This window comes from Trichoplax adhaerens, genomic scaffold, assembly GCF_000150275.1.
Source record: "Trichoplax adhaerens TRIADscaffold_22 genomic scaffold, whole genome shotgun sequence".
NCBI lineage: Eukaryota > Metazoa > Placozoa > Uniplacotomia > Trichoplacea > Trichoplacidae > Trichoplax > Trichoplax adhaerens.
In genome coordinates, this window is record NW_002060963.1 from 395874 (window position 1) to 415582 (window position 19709).

The window sequence follows — 19709 nt, forward strand, 5'->3', positions numbered from 1 at the left end:
CCTCTTGATTCTACGTTAAAACAACTATACAATCGAGAACTGCTTTATTCAACTATCTGACGGGCTTATATACCCTTCTACAGCAGCTAACATTCACAAGTCATCTTATAAAAATACTTAGGTGAGAACATCTACTAACTAGTTTTTCACAGTCGGACTACAATATGTCCATTCACAGAATCATTTCAGTGCACAATACAGCACAGCATTAAATTTACTGCAACACATTTATAATTAGAGTAATCCCTATTGTAAGTGACTAGTTGTAATATAATATCACTATATTATATTAACCAAATTTAGATATCTATTTCTTCACGATAGTTCGTACCGTGACATGCAGTAGTTACTTATTTCTAGTGATAAAATGTAGATCTTATAATCTTCTTGGTCAAAATACTTTATGAATATCCCTTCCATTGTTACTCTTATATAACTTCTATCTTTACAAGTAAAACTCATTGTAACAATATTACCACTAGGCTGCTTTATGGCTACATCCGTATTTAAAAATGCCTTCTTTATTAATTCAATATCGATAACTTGTTATAAATGTACGTATTTACATCGATCGTATAGATATTCAATATAGCTTTATATATCATGCTAACATTAGCCTATGGGTAATAAGTGCCGGTCGTGCAAAAGATTCTAAACAAAGAAATGAAAATAGAAAGCAAATATATATATGCGTAGTATTTATCTCATAAAATGTAATAGACGACTGATTCTAAAGAATCTCAGTTAGTCCTTTATTTAATAGAAAGTACGCAAAAATGCGTCAAGCTAAAAAATCGAAACGAAATGAACCGTTGATTTCTGAAAAATCGAAAATGGTAAACTTCAATTATAGCCAATATGATTACTCGTGACTTGAATAACAAACAGTTTTAAACATTGACAATACATAAACTCGAATATCGATATTAAAATTCTATTTCTATTATTTAAGTAAGTGGATAGAAAAATAGTTGTCATTATGTGCTCTTATTTTGCTATTGATCGTTAGACGCTAAATGTTCATAATATCAATAATGTTATATTAGTGAAATGAAAACTTCACTAAATATCTGAAACCTACAACTTACAAATAGCATGACATTCCTATTTACAATTAAAGTGGCAATGTTTAATGATAGCTGTGCAATACTGGCCCTTTAACAACGAGATAAGATCTATGCTTGAATATGCGATTGCATAAAATGATTTAAATAAGTGTACTATCAACATGACCAATGATCAAGTGCCAATTTCAAATTACATCACTAATAATTGTTATTGCCTATCAATAGCTGGCAGTTTATGGCCTTTAAGTCCTTGACGATAATGTTGCTTCTTTTGCGGCATTAGTAACACTTGAGACTACGTAAAATATTAAAGGACGAATATTAGCGCTTACAAGGCAAAGAATTGATTAAGTGTTAAAGACAGTATGATACCAAAGTAGAACTACAAATTAATTTTGAATTAAATCAAAGCTCTACTAACGTAGTTACTTTTCTACCAACGAGCTCTAATGTACTTTAAAATAGCAGTGAAAAATAACTTAATAAGCTTAAGATAGTCAACTCCTATTAATAGTAACCATATGAAATTACCTGATGTTGTGGCTTCATATTTACACGATGAGAATTACGAATAGTTTTAGTTTGAGTTATTCCATATGAATATTGAGATTTTGAATTGTTATTAAGATGCTTAGTATATGTATCAAAACTTGCACCAGCTTGAATCTTAGGTAGTGACATAAAATTTCCTTGTTTATTGCTTTGTTCAAGACCTTTATGAGCATGTTTTAGAGTTAACATAGGTAGTTTAGCTTGCGGCTTTATGCTATCCTCCGTTGACTAAATATAAATAAGCACACAAAGATAACGTTATTAGAAATTAGTATCCAGCTCAGTATTGACCTTAAAAATTGATGCCAGCATTATACTATAAAACTAGAAATGAAGATGTTACTGCCATAATGGAAATGAAAATTTAAATATCTACAGTATAGTTTTTTAGTGCTTCGTATATCGATTTCCATAAAAGACGCTGCTCATATAGGAATCTTAGTATATTTCCTTGGTCTAACCTGTGACACAACACCAGCTTCATCAGATCGCTTCGATTTTTGGGCTTTTCGCTGTAGGAAAGAATAAAATTTAGGACATTTTTAGCAAAATCACAGCATGAAGGTTGGTTGCTTACTTTATTCTATTTCTATAGCAATCCTATCGATTCCTCATAAGTTTATGGCAATGATTCTACTTTATACTATGAGTAGGATATTGGTAACAAATAAAAGCTAAATTCCGCTCTCACCTTTTTACGTTGTCTTTTCTCTTTTTCTAGCTCATCTAATTCATGTTTAAATAAGTTTTTATCTTCTTCTTTACGTATCTGGTGATCTTCATCAGGTTGTGGCGTTCCAATAGTAATGGTTCTCTCAATTTCTAGTGCTGCAGCAGCTAATTCAGCGCGTCGTTGTCGAGCGGCACGGCGTTCTGCATCGCTACATTTCACAAAATAATAACATTTACTCTCTAATTCAACCCAAACAAATAGCTATATAAGAGCCAATATTTAATTGAGTTTTTGCAATTATTTGCTATTCCGATTAAGTTATAAACTGTCGCTAAAGCCGAAGAATGGTTAATTAATTATAGTCAGTAAGTAACTCATGCAATTTCCTGTACGTGTAATATAGAAATAGCCGCCAACTATGCCGTACTGCCCTTTTACTTTACAATTATATCACATAATTTTATCATACTTACCGAATCTCTTTAAAATAGGGATGTTTTAATGCTTGTCTTCCGGCAATTCTAATTCATTCAAAGAAATATAAAAGCGTTTAATTTACATCATCATCAGGTTAATATTGAGTAGAACTTGTTAACCTCTCATCTGGATCGTAACAGCATAATTTCTTAATTAAGGAAATACATTCAGGGGATGCATGGGGTAAGTATCTTTCAATTCCTTTACCAACTTTATGAGGGAAGTTGAAATTGATATTGGGATTATGGCATTTACTGCGTAGAGAAACATTTAATTAGTCAAAAAATGTCTAATACGAACATAAAATTTCTTCATCTTTAGCACTGAATACAATAGTTATAATTAATTATTACTATCACAAATATTAATATTGAGACACAACAGAGAACCTAATTTGGGCCAACAGATAGATTATGGTATTTTCTATACCAGTAAATATTTATTGAGGAAATATATTACAGTACTGGTAATAACTATTATGGTTAATAATACTGGTGTGTAGTACTAGTAAGAATTTGATAACTCTACAGAGAAACAGGCTTTCATATTATCAAAATAAAATGCTTTCCTATCACTTGTTACGGTCCATCGATAGGACTGTAAGACATATTTAACTTACTCTTTAAATTTTTGCAATAGATGATCAGGAGGAGTACCCATGATATCATGGATTTTAGCAACTTGATCAACTTCATTAGCTCCAGGAAAAAGTGGATGCAAACTAAAGGACAAGCAGCAGTTATTAAATATTGAAAATAGAAGCATGCTACAGCGATAGTTATTTTGATAGGGAAATAACTATACTTGCTCAGAAAGGCCAACTTACGTCATAATTTCGAACAGAACACATCCAACACTCCACATATCCATTTTATAAGTATAATAGCCATCTGTTAATAAACATTCCGGAGCACGATACCTGCAACATTGTCGAAAAAATGATAGAAATGAAGGAATTTTCTATATTTAAGGTGATAGACCGCTCTAGACTAATATACGATCAAGATTTTACGGCAAGATTAATGTGATCTTGAAATTGATTTCAGTAGTTTTAATTTTGTATTTTGACTTACCATCGAGTTGAAATGTATTCTGTATAAGGAGGCTTAGAATAAACACTACGGCAAGAGCCAAAATCAGCTAATTTAATAAGACTATCTTTTAACAAGATATTCTCAGGCTTAATGTCACGGTGGAAAATGCCATTTCTAAAAGTAATTTAAACCAGTAAACGTACTATTTAATCAGTTTTCTTTAAAAGAATATCTATAAGTATTGGCTAAATAATTTACTGCTAAGATTAATGATTAAGGTGAAGATTAGAGTCAATGATATTCATAATTCCATCTCTTTCTCTAACGGAAAAAAAGTAAGATTTTTAGTTCCTCTTACCTGTGCATGTAGTCCATCGATTTTAATAATTGCCACATGTATCTCTTAACTTTATCTTCTGATAGATAATCGCGCAAACCTGTCAATGAATGAACAAATTAAATTATCAATCATTAATTAAATGAATAAGAAATGTGTCCATGTTAGTATCCTCCATTAGAAAAATTGTAGTTATCGTGGCTTGTAAATGATTCGTTAGGTTAATCTATGTGTCTGGATTACAGATATTTCAAAAATAACTCAAGATTGCATACAAACCTCGTATTAACTCGTATAAATTCATATCCATTAATTCACAGACTAGCCATAACGAACCAGTTTTTTTCTCACTATAGCATTATGAAAAGTGCACCAATAAAGTTAGAATAAGTCATTTTAACGTTGTGCCAGAGCTATAATAACTCTAGGATGTAACAATACGGTACTTTGAAACGTGCAAGCTTGATTTTTTACCCTGTATTTTTGTCAATGTGTATCATACAAAGTGAATAAAGTGATCATTATCCTATGTGTAATGTTATGAATCTTAAGTATAGCGATTAAAGTCATAACGACATCGTTCTATTTGACGTTCTAAATTATCCTATTATCCATAAATAGACTATAAAGAAAATTTAAATTATTGGTATGCAAGACTATGGTCTTAAATCAAGTGAAGAGGGCTATATATAAAAAAGTGATACTGTTGAAAGATTTCTCTATGAAACGAAGTTAGCCTTCAATATAGTCCCGGTAATAGATAAATTTTTATCATATCAACAACGCTTTGCTTTAATAATATGTACAGGAAGAGCTTTTTATTATTGTTATAGTACTATGATAAAATTTACTAGAGGATAATATAATTATAATACAGTCCTGTAGAAATCGCTTTCAAAAATAACAGACATAGTACTAAATTTGCTTGCGTTAGCAGCGCAAAAGTTTGGTTAATCATATTATATACGGTATATTTGCTATTTATCATTCTAATTATCTGTTAGAAAGGTGCCATCAAATCAACTGAGATATTAAGATGGCTCAAAGTATGAAATAAGGGTTATTATCGTTACGTATATGATATAGTCTTACCGAATGTAGGATTATACTATTTTACGTTTCTAATTTCTTATGTTAGTCATAGCATATGCTGAGGGTATAATATGAGATAAGATTTGAATATTTCATATTGTAGGCGGCTATCAAGTTAGCTACGGTATTTTCTCTCCATTTTTCTGTGATAGAATAACTATTGAGATTGAATAATCATTACAAATTAATTGTTAATCAACTATATCGCATTATTTGGAATTTATCTGCTATAATATCTTTCATCTCTAATCTTATGCTGCAATGACATGATAAATATGACCAACCCTTATCATATAAGCTGTAAGTGAAACTAGATCTCATTAAAATAAGTAGCGAGACAGAAAGAGTAATTAATAGTCGTCAATTTCAATCTGCATTGCAGCTGCAATTGAGGGCTATGGAATAAAAGTCAGTCGTTGTATTTTCATTAAATGACATCATGGAGGAAAATTGAAAATAAATCGATAATATTGAGCATTATTGTAGTGTATTTAGAATATACTGTAACTATATTCTACTCTTAAATATAGACATCTTGTATTGCTCTTATATTTAGACAGATCTACAGTCCTCTTACTCTACATTCATATATAGACTACTGTATTTAGTTATTACGGTACTCGCTGTTTTCTATAATCATCTGCTATTTTGTAACCTGTTATGGTATATGTTGTATCTAATTCCACAATCCTATTCTCTGCGTGTGCTCCATCTTTAAAACTATAAATACCGGCGATTTCTACCTCAGAGTTCATTAGCCTCTCAGTTAGTCTTCTAGTTAGTCTCTCACAATCTAATACTTCTACTCGTTACTCACGACAGCTTGCACGCTGATCTACCGTAACTACCTCACTGTACTTCACATTACTAACCTACAATAAAGCATAACTTTTATAAACCCTTTGTTGTAATAATTGTAAATGGCGACTAAATCTCAATCCTCTGAGATATCGAACCCTCCATCACAATTATCATACTGATCAAGTAATTAGATGAGTTCATTATTAATCGACAGCCATTACTAGTACCTTGAACACACAATAAAGGCAAGCTTTACTGACAAGTAACTATGCAGTACAGATTGCTAATTTTGCTTTTATGGCTGATCAAATGTCTTATGACAGTTAATAATCATTAGCAGTATGCTAATAGCATGACCATGGTTAATAGGTCAATATATCAAGATTTCCTTGATTTACACAGAGACGGGTATAAATCAAGTAAAAAGCTAATCACAACTTACAAGACGACTTCCTTTAATTGAAGAACATTGGGATGGGATGATAATCGTCGTAGAGCTTGAACTTCACGCAAGTTATTTACTTGTTCCGTGCTATATATCATTTAAAGTAGAAATTCTCATTAATTATATAAAATTGCAACCTGATCCATCGCAAGTTATTAATATATATCATACTTTAATTTTAAACTAAAATAGCAAAGAAATACTACTACGATTGAAAATATCGATATATCACTCTAACATGCACTTTACAAATTATAATGGCTAATCTAATAGCCATAACATTGCCGTAATGCTGCAACCTTCAGCTTTCCCAATATGATATTTTAAGTATTGCCTTACGATAATGGTCAAGTAATCATTTGAGAGCCTATCATCACAGCATAAGTGTGCTAAGAATAGGATACGGTAATAAATATGATGTTCTTGTGATATGCTACACTAAAGCGTTTTTCGTAGAAATAAATAATATTAATCTAATGCAGTTGCTCGTTTCAATTACGGTAGATAAACATTTAGCTTGAATACTTTATCATCTACTGGCAAGTAAATAGTTTAATACCTCACGAGGAGATATCATTAAACACCGGTTCTAGGGTAAGGACTCTTAAGTATGGTATATAAAATATTATAATGGAGGCGATGATAATTTACGACATTAGAGCATCGATTAACATAGCTATTATCCCTTTCTTTCAATAAACTTAAATAGATGAATATCTAGGACTGCAAATAGCACGTAGATGAATTTAGAATATAAAAATCGGCTAATCACGATCAATATGTCGCACTACTGATTGTAAATTCATGTATACCATGTAATGCTTATGAACCGAAAAAGACTTCGATTGTAAGTTTAATCTTTACCACAAAAATCGATTAAAATAGCATGACGGAATACACTTATCATAGCTATAGAAATTTTCAGCAACTATAAAGTAGTCGTTTAATATTACTCTTCATTAGTTGGAAAATCATTCACAGCTTTCCGTTTGTTGCAAGAGTTTTTAATATGTCATTGCCGATGTTCCTACTCACGTTCACAATCATATCCCTACCTGTTATAGCGTTGCTTCATCTTCTTACACGCATAATAGGTGCCTTCCTTGATATGCTGGCATTTTAATACTTCTGAGAAGGTACCTTCTCCTTTTTTCGATAGTAATCTATAATCTAAGTAAAGTAGCACAGTAATATCAAGTATTCAAACATGAATTTAGAGACATTTATTTGTGCAATAAAAATACGAAAAGATATTATTATCATAGTTGCAAAGATTAGTTCATAAGCTTTCCCATTAAAATAATTTTAATATACTTACTTTGCATCGTTTCTATAAGGTTTTTCTTGTAAATTTACCAATATAATGTTAATGAATAGAGAAATTAACTGACATCTTTACCAAGATTTAGCATCAGCGATTTCGATTGTACACAATGCGATAACTTTAAAGACTGGTAGGGAATAAGAGGGCCGACAATAGAAGATCAAATCCAATTTAATTAAACGGAACTGATCGATTTCTGATGATCTAATTAATAGTGTCTCTGTTCGTTATTACCGTTGCAACCAATTCGATATAGATAATTCGATTTTAAAGAACGATTTATTTGGCAACAAGGAATATAAAACCAAATGATAGGATTTAATGCGTTGATAAAACGTAGATCAATTAATCAATCTTAAAATGCTATCGATCGTATATTAAAAAAGTCAATGTTGAAAAGTTCCCCTGACCAAGCTAGCTTGAGTTACCATAGTGATTAATATATGCATCTCAATCATAACAATATAAAACAATACCTTCATGAATAATTCTATTTGTTACATCGTGCTGTGTATATTGATTATCGCGGTCAAAGTATCTCCTATGAGTTGTTCGATTTTTTAACTCTATCGATGGTCAACATACTATATAAACTGGTGATGATGACGACAATAATTAATACTATATATCGTCATCAATCAACATTTTATCACCAATAATATTAATCGATGCAACAATAGATTATTTCCATTGTCAATGCTATATTATATGCAACGTGCAAACTAGTTAATGGATGACTATATTGCAGCGTCCATGGCGCTATTGATGACTTTAAATTGTAGAAGGTCAAGGCTCAGTTTTCGGTTACCTTTTAGTGAAGAAGAATCTTCAAGTTTCTCTTATTCAAATAACATATTGAAAAATACGCTAATTTCCAAATAATCAAATTAAATCTATTTTGTACAGTATATCGATCTTATAGGCAATAAAAGATAATTATTGCAAATTGCTGCGATCTATGGGGCTATTATTAATCTCTATATCACTTTCATCTATTTTACAGAGGCTACTAAGATTGACTACAGTAATACAAACATTTTCTTACCAAATTAAATTTTTCTATATGCTTCTGATATATTTTAAACCAACGACGTAACTTTTTATTAATAATAAATCTTTTACAGAAGCATAGATAGAATGATACATCATCACCTATTCTAGCTTTGAACATGAAATGACTACTACGTATAGCTATCTTTCCGAATAAGTGACCCAGTTTAATCAAAACTAATTTGATAACCAAATTGCTAGTAAAAGTAAAATAATTACCGGCTCAAAGATCTAGCCCATATTGTGCCTAGATTAAGATTGAATATCTATAACGGATCAAATAGGTATGCCGATTGGGAGAGAGACTTCCTTGAAAATAGAATGACTTCCACCTTGACGCTTCCAATAGATCAACAATAATAAATGCGATAATTTCAATGAAAATCTCTTCTACTGTCAGTAAACAAACAATTAATACAATAGACAATGTCAATATTCTCCAGCCAAATTCTATTCTTGTGCTATTATTTCAATACGTCATTCAGATTGTATTGTTAACCGGTCTATAGATTAAGAATATTCGACACCGACACTACTATCTCCAGATAATATGAATCATCTAGCATAACGCCATTGCAACAATAAATCAATTTTATCATTTATTATAACATGAAGTTTAGGAATGAATAATTATAAAAGAAATAATATAAAGGTACAAGACTAAATATAATAAAGATATAAGTAGATAAGCATATTATTACCAGTCAAATATATTTAAAATGCAGAGTTACTACAATTTATGAATCATCAATGCATCAACAATACTACCAATCTCCAGCCTTTTCAGGTTATCCTGTTTTGGTGGTAACATTAATAAGGCATTAGCACTACGCATACTAGTAATACGACTACTGCATTGACTACCAGTAGTACTAGCTATTGGTAGATTTTCTTGACTTGGCCAGGATAAAACAGTACGATGATATTCAGGTCGGGCATCCAAATTTATTCCAAATCCCAACTACATCAGACGAAAAATATGGCTTATCAATAATCAACGACTAGCTAACAAATTTTTATAGTATCTACATAAGGGCACAAAATCAGTATTAAGTGGTTAATATGATACTCAAACTACGTTCTGCCTGCTAAATTAAAATCAAAACAAAACAGAAATTGAGACAATAGACTACGAATCAAATTTCAATAGCTTGATTAATAAGTATTAGTAGAACGTAATAGAAACTTATTATGTGCTAGTAAATTATTAGCTAATATAGCTATGAGTACGTTAATGGTAGCAAATTACAATATACAGTCATTTCTTACTTTAGCCTTGACGATAGAGGCCTGAGGTCGTGAATATCCGGCCATTTTTCGTAATGCAGGAATTACAAACAGATGGCACGTTACAACTGCAGATACTGGGTTGCCTAGATATTGCATATACTATATATCAGTTTCCATGCATTATATCCAATTATCAAATTTTACGACTCGACAAATAATACTACTTTACCAGGCAGGCAAAATATTAATTTAGTTTTTCCATTAAATGACGCCGTAGCAAACGTTGTAGGTTTTCTGGTAATCGCATAAAAAGTACATAAAAAATCTTAAAGTTCACTTATAACAAGGCAGTTTTAGTGCTAATTAATTTTCGTTAACCCTGGTTTCATGAAAACACGTCCGAAATGAATCGTTGCATCGAGTACACCGCGGAGAACACCTTTTAAGTAGTCCTTAAGTTATAAAATATGAAATAGTAAACTTAATCCCATTTTAAGATCTTCACGAAATTGACAATAAAATCCTCACTTTTTCACCCATTGATACACCACCCGAAGTAACAATCACATCAAATTTTGATAGCAGCTCTTTAAATTTCATAGATACCTCGTCTGGACTGTATATTAATACAGCATAAATGTACAAATGATTAATTTGATAAAAGCTCAACTACATATTAAACAATTTCAAAAACGATCGGTCAATAACAATCATATATCTTGAACAGACCTGTCTCTTATTATTCCCATATCTACAGTTTCGAAGCCTTCGGATTTTAGCAGGCTAATGATACTAAAACGATTACTATCTCTAATTTGGCCGACACCTAAGGGCACACCAGGATCGCACACCTACAGTTTCGATTTATATTTTAAATCCACATATGGATACGCAAGATCTCGTAAAAATCAAACAATAATGAACTTACTTCGTTACCCGTTGAGCATATAGCTATTAAGGGAGATTTATAAACTTTAACACTTGTACAGCCAACAGTTGCTAAGATTCCTAACTCTGCGGAGCCAATGTAATCATTAGCAGATAAAACTTTTTCTCCAGCTTTGATATCAAAGCCAACAGGACGAATGTCTTGACCAACTTTTGGCTCTGATAATATTTTAACAGACAGCTCGACAGCACCCTACATATAATGTGTAGATCCCAAAATATAATTGAAATGGTGTTTAAAGTATAGATTTTGTAGGCGTTTGCAGTATAGGTAGCATATACAAAAACTGATAGTAATAACCTCATCAGAGGATTGAAAGAGTTCTGTATCTTCTACTTGTACGACTGCGTCAGCACCTTCTGGCACTACTGCTCCAGTACTAATTCGCGCAATACAGCCAGGTTTAACTCTGACATCGGACTGAGTCGGTAAAAGTTAAAATAGTAAAATAATTTAAATTACAATTTGCATGCATACCTCCATTGTAAAAAGGTTGTTATCATTCATTATACGTCTAATTAAACAATGTTTTAACAGCGAAAATACGATACTATAATGGCAACGGATATTAGAGATTAAATACCATATCGCCAGCAGTGATAGGCCCAATAACGGAACGTTTTCCAGGTCCATCAGCCGCTACCACAGCATAGCCATCTTTGATTGATGCTGGAAAAGGGGGAACAGGATCTGTAGCGTAAACATCGCTTGCTAAAACACGTCCATGAGCGTCTATTCCGTCAGAAATCAAAGTTATTAATTTGCTTCTGGCTGAAAAATTTCACATATACTATAATACGTATAAATATCTCGTACAACAGCACTCTTATCAAGCGGGCGTTTACAATTCACGACATTGCTGCAAAACAGAATTAACCTAATAGATTCTTGGTTTGTTCTTCTCCAACAGATTTAGCCTGCTCTAGCACAATTTTTATAGCTTCTTGAACAGGTAACATTGGAAATGGAGACTGTCTAGCCCGTTCTGCTACTTTATAAAAGTCCTCACGAGCTTATCATTAAAGTTAAAAATTTAAAAATTAGTGCCATACGTTCGGTACCGCTGCAACTATCTGCACTTGTTTTTACATTACTGTTTCGCTGATTTGTTAAACAGAAAACTTTTACTTACATCGTGTTTGTTTCTGATCTGTACGCATATCTCCCATTTGTTCCTGGGTTTTATGCTTATGATGGCGACCATGAGGACAGGTGTGTGATACCGAACCCTACAATGAGACCCGTTAATGTAATGGATATAACAGTTCCTTTACTATATCTACTTTATACCTCAACACTTTGTATTTCTTTATGTGCTGCTACAACTCGTTCAGATGAGTCTTGGATAAGGTCTAGGTATATTAGAAAAAGACGCAATATAACAAATATATTATAAATACACATAAATACGCATGTCACTGTGATCAATATTGTTTGTGTACGATTTTATGAATCTTACCAAGTGCATGGGGTAGAGCTGGTTTAATAAATTCAAAACATTCCTATAGGAGAAGTTTTACAAATAGACAATGTTGTTTAGGAAAGCCTTTGCAATTTGCTGGAGTTTTAGACAGCGTTAGTCTTCCCGTTTATATTTCATCGAAGTATGTCATTCAGAGTACCTGAGATCCTTTCATACTGCCAGGAAAGTTAACTATAAGGGTTTGTTTTCTGAAGCCACAAACAGGTCTAACAGAATCAAAATTGATGGTTTAGTTGAATCTATTTTGATAATACTAGGTATATGTGTACAGCAATCGTAGCTGATGTGATCGATGAACAAAAAATATTAATTAGTAGCTGCTGTAACTGCGGATATACGTATGCTACAGAGTAAGCTTCGATACCTCGATAACATGGCCATCGGTGTTACGTTGAGTGACTTGGTAATCATTGCAATAACTAATCCAGGTGCTTCTCGATCAATGACTTGACTTGTAGCCTGTGATAATACAGAATTTTAATATAGCGAACCAGAGGTATTCCATACCAACCATAAATCATAAACCTACCTCAGGTGTGACGTCTCTAGCAGCAAATCCCGTACCACCTGTAGTAAGGATTAAGTGCACCTTTACATTATCTGACCAATCTAGCAGAACGGCCTAGGCATAACAGGGAATTGAAATGCTCATCAATGAATGTTATGAATGTTATTAATGTGATGTTACATATGCGTATTCTATGCTGTACGTAGTAATATTATTATCTATTTGTTTCAATATTGCCAATTATCTTATTAGCATAGCTCGTAGGCTATCGAACAATTTCCATCCTACTACTGCCTATTTCGGATTTAAACTGCATGTAGTTATATTACACGTACAGTATGCTAAATTAAGCTATCCTCCAACCTCCAGGTCAGACTAACCTTGATATCATCTACTTCATCTGCTACACATTTGTAAACAATGTTGGGATTTTCTCCAAAACTACGGAAAGAACATTTGTAGAATGATGAGCGTTTCAATTAATCATATTGTAGGTAATTGCATCACTGATCGGGTCCTGTCCATTTTTTTTCAGCTAGCTTATCCAAACTTGGAATCGATACAGAGTAGTTACTGACTGTCAATGTACAACAAACACTACTGCAGCAAAACTGAACCCATGGTCAATAATACTGCTGACGTTTGCACAACGATTACCAGTTCTAGCATACCTGCCATCTTCTCGAATGATTCGTATTAAGTTAGGGCCACTCTTATCTTCAGCACTACCATTAGAGCAACGATCGCTAACTGTAAAGTAATTTTTATTTCATTAATAGCTATAGTTAAACTGCTATTGACGATTGTATCGCATTTAGCTGTGGCCACAGTTATGCAGCTCCATACATTTAGTATCTGGAACGTAATACCTGTTAATACACCAACTTTAAGAACTTGGGTAGACATGATCGATCGACCTTTGAGATTTTCTTTACGCCGCTTTCTACTCAGTATATGGATAATAGAAATTCGGTTGTACTCTAGAATAATCTAGATAGTTTGAATAAATCTGTCCAATACTGTTGAGGGTATAAAGGGACACGAAATGCTGATGGAAATTCGAGAGAGGTCGATCTAGATCTTTAATTAATACTCGCTGGTAATAAAGCATCAGTTTATTACATATTAATAATTATAATTTACAGTTCAATATTATACTATTATATTGTGTATTATAATGAGAGTTACAGCCATGCAGACATGCGGACTGTAGAGCATAGTAGGTACACTACAGCCACGGACTATTCGAAATTTCTGGCAGTCTGTTGCTTAATATTCAATTCGAAATCTGCCAGAATTATTATTTTACCGTTCGACCTGGCTCCTGAATTGAAAAATTAATTATTACACCAAAATTTTAGTCTCTGTAGATCCTAGGGTCGCTACCGTGCACTGACCTCGCCGCGATGACGAAACTGAGCGTTCTATTTTAGCACTTTTAAATACTGAATGATGCTAGATGCCTTAACAGCAAATTGCATTCGATCGTTGTAGTTCTGCTTGTCTACATTAATCAGCAAACAAATTTAAGGGGCTTTTGCACCACTGCATAAATATATTGTTATATACTATACAGTCTTGTACATATTATGTAAAGAACTGTTGGCAAAACTTGTGTAAAGTTATTGATTTATAACCCTGGTAAGGTCGTAGTATAGCATCTGTAAGGATTCAACTGTGGATAATATCGCTATCGAGTTGATACGTATAGTTACGAGTGTCAACTCGATCTTCGACCTGCAATATTGCCATCGTCGGTTGAGATAAATTTCAATTTTCCAGCAGCCATTTTTACCATAGCAGCTCGAGCATCGAGGTAAAATGTTGCACTATGCAATCAATTGACCTTTTGTCATACTATTACTGTACAGTACGGAACATCCGGCCGCTCTCTAGCCATATACAGTATAGTTCCTCCACCGGATGATTATTATTGGCAGGTACATCACGAACGCTTCGGGTTTGTAAATACGTAGCCAAACTTTCCTAGCTGATAGAAGTTTGATGAGTAAGAAGCTGCCGGTAGTAGAGAGAGAGAGCTGGTAGCTTATAGCTTGACTTACTAGTAAATTATAAATTGTAATTTAGTAGCATTGCAGCATTAATGCATTTATCAAGACTTGATCAAGCCTATCGTTTCATATATGGGAATTGATGGAGCTTGAGCAATGACTGCAGGTTACTAGGTGTACAGAAAGAAACAAGGTTATTCATTTGCGGAGATTGTACTCTTGGATTTTGGACACCAATTAGAGTAAACATTCTTGCATCAACGTATCTAAAGCAGCATCTAGAGAAAAATTTGTAAGCTAGAGACAATCTTCCTTGAAAGACTCTGCCAATAAGCATACAAGTAATCTAAAAGATGGCAGCAGTAAGTAAAGTCCTATTCTACAGATTTTAACGATGTACTGTATTAGGTTGATAGATTTGTCTTAGCCTCATTCTGCAAATATCGTGGACTTCAGCAGCAGTAGCTGTACGTAGCAATGTTTCGCTTTATTAACTCTTTCATCCACTGTGATGCGTCTAGAATGCATTAGATATAAATGACTCATACGGGGTGGATTATCAAGGATTTGTTGCGCTTCATTTAGGTAAAGTAAACATTATTTTCTAAACAGGATAAGATACTAACTTTATTTCTGCGCTTGCACTGATAATATTGTCAACTAATTATACAGTACAGTAATTTTATTTCATCATCCAATACGCGTCTATTGCATTACAATGTCAATAGCAATATTGTGCTTGCGCTTATTCAAGTAGGCATGGGATATTGTGTACTTGTTAATTATCATACGAATATCTGTAAAATAGTATCAAAATTTACGGTTCTTTACAGTACCATGAATAAACGAGCTACTTTTAATCATTTTTAATGGCGAAATACATTCATCAATTAATAAAATAGCTGCTTTATCATGTACAGGCGCTGGCAAACACCAAACTAGCTTAAGGCCGATTTACAAGCGAATTAGTCAGGAAGCTTGCTCAAAGGTGTTTACAATAGCATGCAACGATATTGTGTAGTATAATACTCTGTAGCATCACATTGCATTAGGAAAAACGATGCTAAAGTCACTTACCAATGATCATTGTGCTATATTGATATGCAGGCTTTAAGCACGTTAAGTGCTGAAAAATCAGTAACAAAGGCAGTCACAGAGGCTATGGTATCGTTAGAGGTGAGACTTCTGCTTGATCAATCTTCTTGTAACATGATGATGTAATTAGCACCTCGCTGGAAGGATAGCAGACTTAACATTTCCACAAGTTGTAACTGTTAAATATGCAAATGTCCATAAAAAATATCCGTAATAGAAATAGCCACACTTCGAGTAATTAGCATCTATCTGTTACAGACATGTGGTGTTGTTAATGCAGGAGTGGGATCAGCATTGAACTCTGATGGTGCTGTTCAGTGCGATGCTAGCATCATGGACGGCCAGAGTTTGGCATTTGGAGCTGTCGGTTGTGTATCTGGTAATGTGCGGAGATCTGAGTATAAATTCTTTGCAGTTAATGTCTCATAGTAAAGATCAGATTCTAATATAAGCTTCAAGTTTGCATTGTCATTCAAGAAGTCTTGCAAATTGAGGTCTATTAACATATGTAGAGACGCATTTTATATTAAGCCTTAACTGTTAGCTTAATCGTTTTTATTAGTTTTATGTATGCTAATTAAATATTATTCCGCTTGTCTCATACCGTACAAAGGGATTCCAAATCCTACTCAAGTTGCCTTTGAAATTCTTCGTAACAGTAATAATCGTCATAGGCTAGGGTTGATATCACCCCTGTAAGTGCATCTATCTTAGCATATCACTTGGAAATATTCTTAGTATGACTACTTCACCATTATGATAATCTTATGCAATAAATAGTCTTTTAACAGGTGACGGAGCTAGAGATTTCGCAATTAAGAATGGTATCCACAACGCTCCTCCGGAATCATTGATTAGCGGTAGCTTTATTTATGGATAAATTAGCGCTGTCTTTAATGGTAGTACGCTTATGACCAGTATACAAGTATATCTGTATGCCTAGGGCTTCTCTTGACATCGCTGTAATCATCACATGGATTATTTGTACGCTATAAAATCAAATCGTTCATATTAGGATAGGGCAGTCGTATAGTATCAAATATAGACCATGCACTGTATTGGTGATACTGCAAGATTTCCCAGTGTCGCTCTACGTATGGTATTTACACTATAGTTGATCATCGATCTTCCCAATTTAAGACGATTAGTGTGATACGTTAATTTAAACTACGAAACTATCTTACTATGAGTGTTAATGATATACCCAGTACTTTCACGATACAGTGTATGAACACATAAAGAATCAGCAGCAGTGCTTCATTCATTTTTATACTTGTACTATTCGCAGATTGTACATAGTATCCAAAGGCTTCTTATAACTGCTATAAAATTTAATTAATTATAGTGTTTTCTCAGTACTGCCGTATCGTTGTACTGAAAATGTCATGCCCTTATAATTCCTTCTACCTTTTTCCGTCGTTTAGATAAGGCTCTGAAAAAATATTTTAAAATTAAGGAAATGGTTGCTTCGCTCAAAAGCGCAACTACAGTTAACGAAAGTATAGGATGTTCGGTAAGGGTTGCTACACTGGCTACCAAATAGGTATGCTAAGCCTACCATATACTAATTGTTAAGAGTAAATTGATTTATTATTTAATTTCTAGGACGATATTCAAGATACAATCGGGGTTATCTGTGTTGATTCATCTGGGCAAATTGCTGTAGCAGCCTCTAGTGGAGGAAATCAATTTAAAATGCCTGGCCGAATTGGACAAGTAATCTGTTCTGCTTGGCGTGTATTAAAAGCATTTAATACAATTTTTTAACTCTATTTTCTGCTAATAGTTTCTACTTCGAAAGTACAACACTATTTATTGGAAATACACATAACCATGTTCTTAGTCTATGATAAAGTAAAGTTGGCTATTTTTATCGTGTAATGCTTATTTTAAAATCTTTAATCATTGCTAGTCTGCAATCTACGGTGCTGGATGTTGTGCTTATAACGGTCATGAAAGTCACGGCTGCAGTGTCGCTGCGACTACAACAGGTATCACTAACTATAACTGAATTATTCAACGTGAATACAGCAGTCCGTTTAGCGAGACTTTAATGTGATTATTCCTATCTGTTTAGGTGTTGGAGAGCAGATTATCAGGACAAACCTGGCCAAACAACTTTGTGACGAAATTCTAAATCAGTAAGACAAGCGACACCGTTACCCTTACTTTATTTATAATTGCAGTTTCAGGCGGTCGTTTCAAAGAGAATGATGGCGCTTAATCGTGTATTATTTAATATTTACATGCTTTGATTAATATGTGTAGACAAGACTTACATGGAGCATTAGAGAAAACATTTATAGAAACCTTTCTACGTCAGTCTAGTCATTTAAGTTCAATTTTCTATTCTTTGCAATTTATAAATTAACTCTTACATCCGTTATATTGTTATACTATCAATTAGAGGCACCGGCGTTAGCATGCTACGAAAGAAAGCTAGCTGGAGCGTTATCGCTTATATACTATCCTAATAGTAATATAGGTATTAAAATATCAGCTAATTGTTTGATAAAATTTATACTTGTAGCACAACTGCATCGATATAGTGTGAAATATTAGTAATGGTAAATATATCTTGCCAGGATCATTATCATGGGCCTTTAATACAGCAGACATGATCGTTGCCTATCAATCTACTCAACATAATAAAATGCATGTAGGTTCATCGTTTACTATTTGGTAGATATCTGCTCGAACGTTTGTACTACAATTCCAACATATTGATCCTATAAACTATCTAACATATGCGTTTCTAATTTTTAGTATCGCTTATCAACTCACTTGGATTCAGTGAAGACTAAAAGTCCGACAATCCAAGGTGTTTCTTTTCGACTCTAGCCTCGGCTGACTCATTTGATGTCATTTAAACATAGGAATATTTATGAAGAAGTATAGCCCCCAAATTTTTTGACGTGCTAATAGAATTATCGCGTCAAAGCAATAGCAAGTTATTTATGTACGTACTTGCATAGACCTGACAGCCTTGAAACTTATAATAGACTGCAATAATTTGTAATATATAGAGCATAATTAAATTTCCGAGTTGAAGTAACAAGTTAATAGTAATTATAAATTTTGCAATATTGATTACCAATTTTGAGCAGACAATAAACTATTTCAGGCGTAGTCAATACGACCTGTTTTTATTATAAGAAAGAAGCTAATTAATACTTCTGTATTATATTCACTCAGCCCAAATGTGTATCATGTAAATAAAGTGGACTATTTTGTTCCAGTTACAAAATGGAATGTTGACATTATGAGTAAAAGCAACAACATGAGTGGGTTTCAATTTTTATACACTTTATACAGTAAGATTATTTTTATGGACATTGCAAACTAGCTCACCTGAGTTGGCATTTGGATACAATGATAAATAAGTGTGCATGCAGTCACATACAACAAGTTGAAATTAAAACCTTTACATCAAGAACTCTGTAAAATGCTGGTTGTTTACAAAATTGACGAGTTGTATAACGACAACATGCTCTTCAATCAAGTAAAACTCCGCTGAAGTGACTACAAGTATCTCATTAAGATTCACTCATTTCCATTAGGTAGCCGGAACTGTCTGTTC

At 33.2% G+C, this 19709-nt stretch overlaps 4 protein-coding genes across 4 annotated transcripts; 1 reads left to right on the plus strand and 3 right to left on the minus strand.

Moving 5' to 3' along the window:
- Positions 1-2761: 2761 nt before the first annotated feature.
- TRIADDRAFT_32294 (uncharacterized protein) lies at positions 2762-3004 on the minus strand (the record flags this gene model as incomplete). The annotated part of the gene is made up of 2 exons (XM_002117214.1): positions 2762-2813; positions 2889-3004. Coding segments are annotated over 2 exons (168 nt in total), but the record flags the coding sequence as incomplete, so codon positions are not given.
- Positions 3005-3384: 380 nt separating this feature from the next.
- Positions 3385-7649, minus strand: TRIADDRAFT_32247 (uncharacterized protein; the record flags this gene model as incomplete). Its single annotated transcript, XM_002117215.1, has 7 exons — positions 3385-3490; positions 3596-3688; positions 3843-3977; positions 4162-4240; positions 4420-4490; positions 6476-6565; positions 7534-7649. Coding segments are annotated over 7 exons (690 nt in total), but the record flags the coding sequence as incomplete, so codon positions are not given.
- Positions 7650-9582: 1933 nt separating this feature from the next.
- On the minus strand, positions 9583-13928 carry TRIADDRAFT_61235 (uncharacterized protein; the record flags this gene model as incomplete). The annotated part of the gene is made up of 19 exons (XM_002117216.1): positions 9583-9813; positions 10122-10225; positions 10312-10376; positions 10461-10534; positions 10611-10698; positions 10812-10933; positions 11011-11223; positions 11332-11451; positions 11615-11763; positions 11909-12043; positions 12164-12260; positions 12322-12383; positions 12491-12533; positions 12654-12720; positions 12879-12973; positions 13044-13136; positions 13403-13463; positions 13694-13772; positions 13892-13928. 19 exons carry the CDS (start codon positions 13926-13928, stop codon positions 9583-9585), a joined length of 1935 nt encoding a protein of 644 aa, XP_002117252.1.
- A 1459-nt stretch (positions 13929-15387) lies between these two features.
- On the plus strand, positions 15388-18603 carry TRIADDRAFT_61236 (uncharacterized protein; the record flags this gene model as incomplete). The annotated part of the gene is made up of 12 exons (XM_002117160.1): positions 15388-15396; positions 15556-15619; positions 15955-16022; positions 16142-16210; positions 16388-16508; positions 16743-16824; positions 16910-16989; positions 17554-17642; positions 17735-17845; positions 18042-18120; positions 18207-18270; positions 18537-18603. 12 exons carry the CDS (start codon positions 15388-15390, stop codon positions 18601-18603), a joined length of 903 nt encoding a protein of 300 aa, XP_002117196.1.
- Between the last annotated feature and the right edge of the window lie 1106 nt (positions 18604-19709).